The sequence below is a fragment of the Tupaia chinensis genome, unplaced genomic scaffold, assembly GCF_000334495.1.
Source record: "Tupaia chinensis unplaced genomic scaffold, TupChi_1.0 Scaffold000557_1, whole genome shotgun sequence".
Classification (NCBI taxonomy): Eukaryota; Metazoa; Chordata; class Mammalia; order Scandentia; family Tupaiidae; genus Tupaia; species Tupaia belangeri.
The window spans coordinates 1,742,390-1,754,309 of record NW_006160069.1 but is presented as its reverse complement, the minus strand read 5'-3'; the positions used below and the strand labels follow the sequence as shown (position 1 = coordinate 1,754,309).

General features: G+C 41.1%; 1 protein-coding gene across 6 annotated transcripts in view; it reads left to right on the top strand.

Annotated features, from left to right (window-relative positions):
* APP (amyloid beta precursor protein) overlaps positions 1-11,920 on the top strand; it is a 235,378-nt gene that overhangs the window by 23,039 nt on the left and 200,419 nt on the right. For all 6 annotated transcript variants that reach the window (XM_006157706.2, XM_006157705.2, XM_006157701.2 and 3 more), the window contains exon 2: positions 4,613-4,742. In XM_006157706.2, coding sequence (XP_006157768.1) covers positions 4,613-4,742 — 130 coding nt within the window. The remainder of the gene's footprint in view (positions 1-4,612; positions 4,743-11,920) is intronic.

The window sequence follows — 11,920 nt, the reverse complement described above, 5'->3', positions numbered from 1 at the left end:
GCAGTAACTCACACTTTACTGCACATAAAGTCAGGTCCCTCAGGGCGAATACTCCAGTGTCAGAGTTTATGACTCATGAGTGCTCTACTTTGTGATATAATAAACAAGTAAAGGTGGTGGGAGAATTACATTCCTGCACAAAGAGCCCTGTCATCTTCCATTATATGTAAAAAAAGGCCATGGGGCATTAAATTTTTAGTAGCATTTTCCTTTATCCATGACCTGAAATGTGTGTGTTGAGGTGTTAGTATTTTTCAGCACAAAATACAATAAGAGGAAGGTAGCTGTGTCCCTTTGGAGCTAGGTTCCTGGTGTTTGGAAAAAGAATGTCCTCAACCCCCATCCCAAGGCGTTAATCCTATTTTTGTGTTCTTCTGGCATATACCTTCATTACTGAATGTATCCCATACTATGCACCCATCAATGACCTATTTTAAATTATTTATTTATTTCTTGGGTTATTGGGAAAGTCATGCCATATTTTACGGTTTTTCTATGCAAAAATATGTCATGATTTTTCCAACAATCAAATATTTTAAAAGCTTGTTATTTTGATTATTTCTTCCATGTAAAAGGAAGGCAGAGAGAGAGAAGGGAAGAGAAAAAGAGAGAGGCTCTTCCAGCAGAGAGGCTCTTCCAGCCTCAGCTAGCCAGGACCACAGAAAGACTGCAGGATGGGACCTGGGACCTATGGCCTCAGCATCCTGGAATGTGTGTTACTGCTGCACCATCACTACTGGCCTTAATTTTTATTTTTAAGTCGATATTACTATTTTTTTAAAGAGCCTTTTCAGGATCACAGCCAAATTGAGAGGAAGTTATGGAAATTTCCCATGTACCCCTCCTTCTATGACATGTATAGGCTTCCCCCATCATCGGAGTCCCCACTGGAGGGGGGGAACTATAACATTTGTATATCTTAGTGCCATAGTTTTTTTTAATGCCAGAGGGCACATGTGTTCTCTCTCTCTCGCTAGAGAGATGGTGAGAAAGTGTCCCCCTTGGGGAATGGTCACACTATGGTGAGAGAGAGAGAGAAAGAAAGCAGCCCCGTCACTAAAGCATGGTCTCACCATAATTCCTTCTCTTAACATTTCTCCATCCTTTTGGAATTTTGGTTTCACACACACACAGGGACCCAGATTGTTTTTCACATCACCAGGGCCAAGATTTGGACTGCAGTTGGCTATATGTGATCTAGCTCCCCTAACCACTGTTCTGTGGGACCAGCCCAGTATCTTTTTTTTGGGGGGGGGTAAGTTTTTGCTATAGGGCACATGTGCTCTCTGGGGTTGGGGGGGTGGGGCTGGAGAGAGAAAGTGAGAAATCACCTTCGGTGGGAGCAGGGGGCAGATGGCCATGACATGTTCTCTTCTCCTTCAGACTCCTCTTGGGATTTTGGGCATGCACATACCTGGTGTGATTTCAAGTTGCTGGGTCTAGGACTTGAACCATGGTTCAGCCATGTGGGGATCCAGCACCTTAACCAACATGCCCCCCAGTATCAAATTTAAAAAAAAATCAAGTTAATGCAATAATCCATAATGAACAATGTATCAATATTTGAAATAAAGACAGGATTACATTGAGTCCTCTGAATGTCATTGATAATCACATTCAAAATATCCTATATTCATAACTCACAGTGTGGACATTATCTTCTTGCTTTGAAAGCTGGTTCTCCTCTAAAGGTTCAGCTTCCTCTGTTATCTTCGCAGGTAGGAATTCTCTTCTCGCAGTCCTCATAGCATTGATCCTAGAGGTGGGTCTGTCCTTCCTCTTCATTTTCAGTTCCTAACCACTCTTTTCCCTCTCCTCCCTAAAACACCCTCTCATCCGGTGTAAAGTATAATACATGTTCTCACATTAGGTCACCAACTCTCCTCTGCCTCTTGGAGTCATCTGTAGACCTCAGTAGCATTCTCCCTCAATCTTTGATGATTTTAGCTCCTGGACTGCTTGCTTTTTACCTTTTTTTTAATTGCTGGAGGGTAGTGTGCTCATCAGGGATAGAAACAGAGACTGAGAAGGAAAGAGAAAGTATCCCACACATATGGCCACAGTGGTGTCTGGTCACACTGAAATCCCTTCTCTTCCATTTCCCCATCATGTCAGGATGTTGGGCACACATGCATATGTGCTCAGCAAGCTTTTCAAGCCACTGGAGCCAGGATTCAAACTGTGGTTGTATGTGTGGGATCCGTCTCCCTTTACCACTGTGCAACCAAGGCCCGTCCCCACTTCTGTCTTTTGGTTGTCCAAGATAACTGCACCTTTCATGATTCCGAAGTGATTTTAATATCAACCATGAAGATCCTTCCAATATTCCAGTTTCTCATCTCCTCCAATGACCTGATCACCCATTTCTCTGAGCTTGCGTTTACCAATGGCAGCAGCTCCTCTAGAATCTTAGTTTTAGTTCTCTGATTTCCCAAGCACTACTGCCTCACTTCTCTTTTCAGTTTTTACCAAGGGACGCATACACTTACTGGAGAGAGACAGAGAGATAGGGAAAGCAAGAAGTCACCCCTCAGAGGGGAAGGCCACCCCCACAATCCCTTCTCCTCCAGTCTCTTCTCAGGATTTGGGGCATGCACACCAACACACCCTGTGTGATTTTCAAGCCAATGGGTCTGGGTCAGGGACTTGAACTGTGGAGTCAGCCAGGTGGGATCCAGCACCCTAACAACCTTGCCACCTCCTGGCCCACCACCTTCTTTTCTCTGGTACCTCTATACCAAAAATTCTTTCTTTCATAAGTTTATTTATTTATTTCTTCAGAGAGAGAGAGAGAGAGAGGGAGGGACCCCCAATAGGGTCTCAATGCTGTGATCCATCTGAAGCTTCAGCCAGCCTGAATCTTAGGCACTAGTGTGTCCTGTGTACTCAGGGATGTCTTTGGAACCTGCCCTTACAGGTCAGTCTTGTAGAGCATTGAATTTTACCACTGGTCCACATCCAGTCCCCTAGAATTCTTTAGCCACTCCTGTTGATCCTACACCTTTTAACTGTGTGTAAGCTCCTCATGTTCTCACTTACACTTCTTTATATTTCATTGCCCTCATTATAACCATTTCCTGGTTTACACCCTCAGTTCGCTCTGTTCATTGTTACTCACCTGGCAAAGTAGCAACCCTGGTGAAATGCAAGATTTATGTAATGGAAAACCCATTTTAGATAACCATTTTTCTGTTTATATATTTTTTTCTCAAATCTCTACTCATTAATAAATAGAAGTGGTTTGATATTTCACGACTATTTTAGTTGACTGAGTTTCACATTTTCATTCCAAATGCTCAGCACAGACCATGATTCACTGAGAACAAATCAAAGCAAAACACTATGGTTAGTTGAAGAAGGGAATTCATGAGTGCAGCTTTTATTTAAATAGTACCCTTGTCGCTTTTTTGGTAAATTATTCTATGTAAATTATTTTGAATAAAGGGAAGGGTTTTTTGTTTGTTTTAATTGCCAAAGTGTGTGTGCACTTACTGGAGATAGATAGACAAAAGAGAGAGGGAGAAGTCACCCCCCAGTGGGTCATAGTCATGCATCCCTTCTCTCTTTCTCCAACCTGTTGCGGCTTGGGGCACACATGTACACAAGCCCAGAATATTTTTCAAGATGCTAGGGCCAGGATTTGAACTGCAGTTCATCCCCCATGTGGAATCCATCCAAATCCTTTTAACACTGGCCTGTAGGGCCAACCTTAAAGAGATGGTTTTTACATAGAATGTTTGCTGTGTGTCAAATCCCATATGTAAAATATTTGTCTAATGAATGAGATAGAGGAGGTTGAGTTTAAGTAGAAATAACCCCCTCAGGACATTGCAGAATATCTTCTCCACACCAGTTTTCTCTGTGTTGAACATGACCCCACTTTTGTAAGAATCCCTCTTCCTCCGTTTCTATTTTGTCTGTTGTGGAGAAAAGAGTAATTTTTTTTAAGATTTATTTTATTTCACTTTATTTATTTATTTTAATTTGACCAGAGAGGGACAGAGTGAGAGAGTAGAGAGAAAGTAAGAGAGAAAGTGAGAAAGCAAGCTACCAGGTCTGGGACTCAAACCATAGTCGGCTATGTGGGAGTCCAGCACCCTTAACCACCATGCTACCTGCTGAGCCAAAAAGAGTACTTTAAGTCTGAATGGGTACAATAAAGTAAGAGCACATTGTTTAATATTTTTACTGGAATGATCAAGTGCTTACAACTTTTTCTTCCCATGTAATTTTTTTTTTTTTTTGAGAGGTTCTATAGGGTCATGTGCTCGCCAGAGAGATAGAAAGCGAGAATTCACCCCCCAGGGGGGATGGCCACGCTGCAATCCCTTCTCCTCCATTCTCCTCTTGGGATCTTGGGCACACACGCACGTGCGCCCGGCATGAGTTTAAGCCACTGGGTCTGGGACTCGAACCATGGTTGACAACATGGGAGTCCAGTGACATAGCCATTATGCTAACTGCTGGTCCCCATGTAATTTCTTTAACCTGTTAAAAATTAGAGCTGCTTTGACTGGTAGGGGTAGCAGTGCCTTACAGTAACAGAAGGTCATTGGGTGCTTTACACACCAGCCCTGTCTCAAGTAACCATGGACTCTGTATCCTTTCCTAGGTCTACCCTGAGCTGCAGATCACCAACGTGGTGGAAGCCAACCAACCAGTGACCATCCAGAACTGGTGCAAACGGGGCCGCAAGCAGTGCAAGACCCACGCCCACATTGTCATTCCCTACCGCTGCTTAGGTGAGTGTCAGCTGTGTGGCTGGCATCGATTGGCCTGGCCTTTGGGGATGAAAAGGTGGGGTGCTCTAATTAGGTCCAATACAACCTTCCCCTCAGTATTTTGCCAGTCTGTATTGTGTGGTGTTTTGGACTATTAAAGTAGTACTTTATGCTCTGATAGTACAGGAACAATAGTTTGAAGTCCTGCCTCCGAATGAATTTATTCAGGGTGGTTATAAAAATGACAGTTTCCTGGCTTGGTCATAGGACTTCTGGATGAAAATGCCTGGTGGTGGGGCCCAGCTGTCCTTATTTTACTGAATCTATGAGATTTTCTATGACTTTCATGTATGTTGTCTAGACTTGTGGAATTGGGGTTGCATATATTTCTTCACATAGACTTCATAGAAGAAGGAGTCTAATGTGAAGCTACAACACTTAGCGAAGATCTTAAAAAAATTCCTTCCTTTAACAACCAACTTTTCTTCCTGTTTGGCAATAGTTGAGAAATTGAAATTGGGGAGGTTTTTTTTTCTTTCCTACTCAAGCTGAACTAGAGGAACCAGTTTCTCTCATCAACCTCAACTTTTGAACGTTTTAAAAATTGAGTGTTTTATCTAGTAGTATGCTTTTTTCCTCCAAAAATACTGACATATTTAATCTTACTTGTTCTTAGTCTCTTTTTAGTTGACATTTTTATGTAACCAGTAGTGCAGAAATCAGTGATCTTTGATCTATAGTCTGCGTCGAACCTCATTAATGATTTTTCCTTTGGTTTTCAATCGACTATTCTGTGAGCTACTTCAGATACATTATCACTAGAGTATAAGTTTACTGAGAACACGTCTTTAGATGAGCATTATTGTGTATAATTAAAACTGCAGTCGGGTTTCAGAAGTGAATTTATGTTTAAATATCATTTTACCCAGAACTTAACGCCTCACAATTCTATTCAGAATTGCCTGTATCCGACTTGACCAAAAGATAGCATCCACATTAAGGTTGTAGTTTGCCACCCCGCCACAGGCCAGGACCAAATGGGAGGCCCAGATTCAATTCCTCCTAATCTGAAGTCTGGGTATAAATGTATGTTCCTGGAATTCAGCAACTTGGAAGGCTGAGGCAGGAGGATCATGACACAGCGTGATCCTGATTTCAAAATAGGAAAGGGAAAAGAGATGTAATTTACCACCTAGTTCCATTCATTGTGGCAAATACCCTTTGAGGCAAAGCTGGTAGTATCCTCTCTGCCGACCACTTCCCCTGCCTGCATTTCCTGAACCTACATGTCGCTAAAGAGCTCTTCTCGTTAGGGCAAGAATCAATTGAAACGCCAGGTGAGAAAACACTGCAGAATGGAATAAAAGGTATAAAATACATCCTCAGCTCTAAATGTGAAGTTAGAAGAACTGTAAAACAATGTGCGTGCTCACCAGAGAGAAACAGACAGAAAGGGAAAGTGGGAAAGCATCCTCCACTCCCCCTCCGCCCCCACACACACATGAGGAATGGTCATGCTGCAAACCCTTCATCTCTCCCTCCTTTTTGGGATTTTTGAAACACATACACATGTGCCTGGCATGTTTCTCAAACCACTGGGTCCAGGACTTGAACTGCATAGTCAGCCATGTGACATCCAACCGCCTTGACCAGGCTTGGGCTGGCCCAGTTCCCTTTCTACCTTTTTTTTTTTAAAATGCCAGAGGGTACATACATGAGTAGGGGGTAGGGAGAGAGTTCCCAGTGGGTCCTGGTCATGTTGCTATTCTTTTTCTTCCATTTTTCCATCTCATCAGAATTCTGGGTACATGCATTTGTACCTGGCGTGTTTCTGAAGCTGCTGGGGCCAAGATTCAAGCCACACTTGTCCTTGTGGTATCCGGCTCCCTCTGTCTAGTGCTAAACTGTAGTGCCAGTGGGCCAGCCTAACGTTAGAAGATATGTATACTTAAAAAAGTATATATTTAAGGTATACAACATGATGTTATAAGTTATAGTTGTTCCTTGGTATCCACAAGGGATTGGTTGCAGGGCTCCTCTCAGATACCCAAATCCAAGGATGCTCATGTTTCTTTTCTAAAGTGACATAGTATTTGTATATAACCTATAAACATCTTCCTATGTACTTTTAATTATCTATAGATTACTTATAATACCTAATGCAATGTAAATGCCATGTAAATAGTTACTATATTATATTGCTTTTTAACTTATATTATCTTTTATTATTACCCTGTTATTTTTAATTTTTTTTAAATGGTTTTGTTCCCAAATAATTTTCATCTGTGGTTGGTTGAATCTGCGGACGTAGTACCGATGGTATGGGCAAACGGTACATGTATGCATAGTAAAATAGCTGCTATAGTGGATAAATGGGCATCTCCACCGTCTCATGGCCACCCATTTTCATCCTCAGTAGCAAAGCAGCTTGTACTCCACTAGCTTAGCAAAAATCCTGAACACAATACAGTGTTGTCAACTACAGTGTTTGTGCCATACATCAGGTATTTCAGCTTGTTCATTCTGCTTATTTCTACTGCTTATCCTCTGACCTAACACCGTTCCATTTCCTCCCCCCACCTTGATCCTGGTAAATACTGTTATATCCTCTATTTTTATGTAACTGACTTTTTTTTTTTTTTTTTAAAAAAGATTCTACATATAAGTGGAGATTGTGCAATATTTACTTTCTGTGTTTAGATTATTTTCGTTTAGTATAATGTCCTCTACGTCCATCCATGTTGTGGCAGATGACACGATTCCTCTCTTTTGAATTTAGTAGATTTTATGATAATATTGTGATTACACAGAAACTGCCAGAATACTTGTTTTTGTTGTGATAAACTGCATTATGTACCTAGTAGGGAAACTGTGGCCTAAATAATGTGCTTTTTAATAGTTAATCTCATCTAGCAAACACTCATTTAATTATATGAATTACTTGCCTCACCTTCTATTTTTATCAACTATGGGAAGAATCTGCCTGATACTTCAAAATGTATGTGGAGCTCTGATACACAGGGCAGAGAAGGGCAAGGAGGAACGGAGAGAAGCCCATAAAACAGTTCTTTCTCTGAAAGACTATACAAAAGGTTGGAAAGGAGCGCTTCCTGCCAAGGCTTTGGCTTCAGCAGGTACCAGGTTTCTCTTTCATCTTTTGTAGAGATTTTGGGCTCCTTCGATGTGGACTTTGAGAATTTAACAGGGCCAGCCACCTGTAACTTGTTCAGCGAATTTCTCAGTTCTCCTTTAGTATCTCACACAGAACGACCGTGTTGCTACTGTTCTTGACTACTAATGGGGCTAGGTGATCATGAGATATTTCCCATAGGCATTCAGTCTGCTTGAGTCATTTATCATATTTTCTCATTTTAGGGGTCTGTGGTCTTTACCCACTAGACCTGAAATTAGACACTAGTATGACAAATAGAACATGTTATATCCTAATTTGTTGTTGAGCTTAGGTTAGAATTAAGGAATGTGGGCACAGCTTATTCTCGGGTAATGGCAGATTTCCCAAAGGTCTCAAACCAAAAGTAGTTCACAAGTTCTATAAAATAACCCTGATGATTTTGTGTGCTGTGTGTTATACTTAAGGAAAAGGAATGGAAAAACATGGTATATAACTCATGTGCATTTTATTTTTACTGATGTTGCATCGTCCCCCAAATTTAAATATTATTTTCCCTTTTTTGTTTCTTTCTTTCCTGCCTTTTCTCTTTCTTTCTTTCTTTCTTTCTTTCTTTCTTTCTTTCTTTCTTTCTTTCTTTCTTTCTTTCTTTCTTCTTCCTTTTTGTCCTGTTTTTTTTTTTTTTTTTTTTTTTTTTTTTTTGTTAGAGGGCACTTGTGCTCCAGAGAGGCAGAGAGACTGAGACAAGGAGAGGAAAAAGCATCCTCCTCCAGGGAGAGTGGTCATGACGCAATCCCTTCTCTAGCTTTCCCTTTTGCTTGGGATTTTGGACATGCATGCACGTGCACCCAGTGTGTTTTGCAATCTGCCAGTTTCAGGACTTCCATTATATCATTGGCCATGTGATTCCCTTAACCACCAGGCATAGAGGCCCACCCCCTTGAGTTTTTAATCTCTTACTCATAGAAATATAAGCCCTTTGTAATCACATAGACTTTGCATTGCCTGTTTCCTCTGTGAGGTAGGCAGTGTTGCCCCTGTTACTCTCACTCCATAGGCACAGATATTGTGAGTCAGAGGGCTTGGATCTTTGGCCGAAGCTCACAGCTAGTAAGTGGCAGAATTAGGAGTAGAGCTCAAGATCTCACGATTCTTCTTTTTTTTGGGGAGAGGTTTATGCTATAAGGCACGTACGCTTGCCAGAGAGACAGAGAGAGACAGAAAGTGAGGTGAGAAATCACCCCCCAGGGGGGATGGCCACGCTACAATCCCTTCTCCTCCATTCTCTTCTCGGGATCTTGGGCACACACGGACACATGCCTGGCGTGAGTTTAAGCCACCGGGTCCAGGACTTGAACTGCAGTCAACTACAGGGGAGTCCAGCGACAAAGCCCTTACGCTAACTGCTGGTCCCAAGATCTCATGATTCTTAATCCAGTGTATATTTATAAGAATTCTATTAGCGCAGATATCTACTTGATTTGCAAAATCAAATCATAGAGGAAAAGCTGTGAATTAGTGGCAATAAATAATACGGTTTTTTTTTTTTTGAGAGGTTTTTCACTATAGGGCGCATGCGCTCACCGGACAGACAGACAGAGACAGAGAGACAGAAAGCGAGAAATCACCCCCCAGGGGGGATGGCCACGCTGCAATCCCTTCTCCTCCATTCTCCTCTTGGGATCTTGGGCATGCACGCACAGACGCCTGGCATGAGTTTTAAACCACCGGGTTCGGGACACAAACCGCGGTCGACTATGTGGGAGTCCAGCGACATAGCCATTACGCTAACTGCTGGTCCCATAAAGAATACTTTTTTAAAAACACACAACAGATGTGTTGTTAAAGGAGAGAGCAGTGACCTGGTACAGGAAAAATCTCTCTGTGAAAATGTTTCCTACTTTATTGCCGTAATAGGTAACGTTTTACATAGTCCTTGCTGATTGAATGGAGAATTACTGTTTAGCGCCAAGTACTGTAAAATCTCTCACTGTATCCAAATATACCTGTATCCTTAGACAAAAGGGATGATTTTTGTTCACAATTATTTCTGACAAACATACTACCTAGAAAACAAAATAGTATTGTGTCAAATGTTAAGCATATTAAAATTCAAGAGGAAGCTTGAAGAGAGAAAAATGCCTGTTATGCCTGGCATGCGACCTTCTAACCTGTTAGCAGAAGGATCCAGTGTTGCCTGGATAATTTTTCTCTAAACTATGTGCTTGCCTCGGACAACTTGCTGCACGGTATCTGGTGTCTCTTGTATAGATAGTGAAAGTGTATTAGGTTGCTGTGGCCACTTTCTTCCCATGGAGTGGATGATTTCCCTTGAGAGTGAATTGACTTTCTCATTTTACCCTTTTGCTTTTGATAGTACCTCTGGAACCAGAATGTAAGATCTGTCTTAATCCTACGAACATTCCATTAGTTATGCCATGTGGGATCCGTGCCCATCATTATCATTATTCAAGGAGAATATTTTCTTTGCCAGGCTTTCAACCTCTTTTTATTTGAATGACTTTGCTTCCTGGTGTGATAGATCCCCTATTGACATTGGCACTCTCCCGCACTTGTCTGACCAGCAGGGGCAAGGTACATGGTATCAGATAAATCACTGTTGATTTATAGGGGCACAGTCAGGTTAATAGCGTAATCCAAAAGAATTGTCAATAAAGAATTTCATTTTATAATCAAGACTTTCCAACATGTAAGTACTAATGATCAAGAAACTATTGGGTTGTTGGGAAAGTCACGATGCATTTTGACATAGAAAACATAGAAAAATATGTCACGACTTTCCCGAAGACATGTTTTGATGGCGAAATGAGAAATTAAATGTATTCAATTTGTCTTAATTTTGAATTCTACCGTTCTATCTTTGTCTGTCTTTTTAAATTCAGTGTGCTAATTCAGTGAGCAGCCATGGGGCATGGTCATGTCATAATCCCTTCTCCATTCTGTCAGAATTTTAAGTGCATGTGCAAACACACACACACACACACACACACACACACACACACACACACACACCATATCTTTCAAACCATTGGGCCGTCAGCCATGAGAGATCTGGCTCCTTTAATTACTAGTCTATGGGGCTGGCCCTGGATTTTATTATTTTAATAAAATTATTTCATTATTATCTTAATAATCTTAATTATTTGAAAGACAAGCATGCCTTGTTTTGTAGGTGGCTACATTTGCATGAATCATCTACAGCTATCTTAATATTCTTTTGTGTGGAAAAGATTTATTTGGGCATTTTGATGGATATTATACCAAGTATAGTTTTTTGGGTTTGTGCTTAACAGTGATTCTCTCAAGCTATACCACATAACAGAACAATATTTGAAAATGTTGCATGAGACTTCACTTTTAAGAATGGGAGTGGAAACGGAAGAACACTTCTACTGTACTTTAAAGGTTTTGTCAATGCCCATTTGTCCTAGCACCGTAATCTACTGTGAGGAGAGTCGGTGCCTGTGGCTCCCAGTCCCCACCCACCTGCCTCTGTCCATCCTGCCAGTTATGAAGACTTGAGGGTTGCGCATACTTCCTTTGGAACAAAACTTGATGAGCCTGGGCTCCACATACAGGAAGGATGCAAATTCTTGAATATTCTGTGGTTTTAAGCATTTTCTGCAGCGTGACCTCATAAAGAATGACCCGAATCCATGGGCATTTCTTCATCAGGGTAGGCTACTCAACCATCCTTACAAAGTCATCAGAGATTTTCTTCATGAAGTCTTCCTCATGGGGCCTTTGAGTGCTCCAAATTAATCATACTTCAGAATCAGTAAATAGAGTCTAATTCTCAGTTAAGTAAAAGAAAACATGTACAGAAAAAATATCTTACCGGTGCTTATCACTGGACAGTGGGTTTAAAGGCAATTGTTTAAAAACCTTCTCTATTAATTTTTATAATAAATGAGAGACTTTTCATCAGCAGCAAAAGTTAGACTTTGAAATTTTCTATGTCCCATCAAGTGGTGATAGTTGAAAAAAAGCCAAAACATTCGAAAGGACACAGAATGATCATTAATTCGTTTTCTCTTTTGGTACTTGT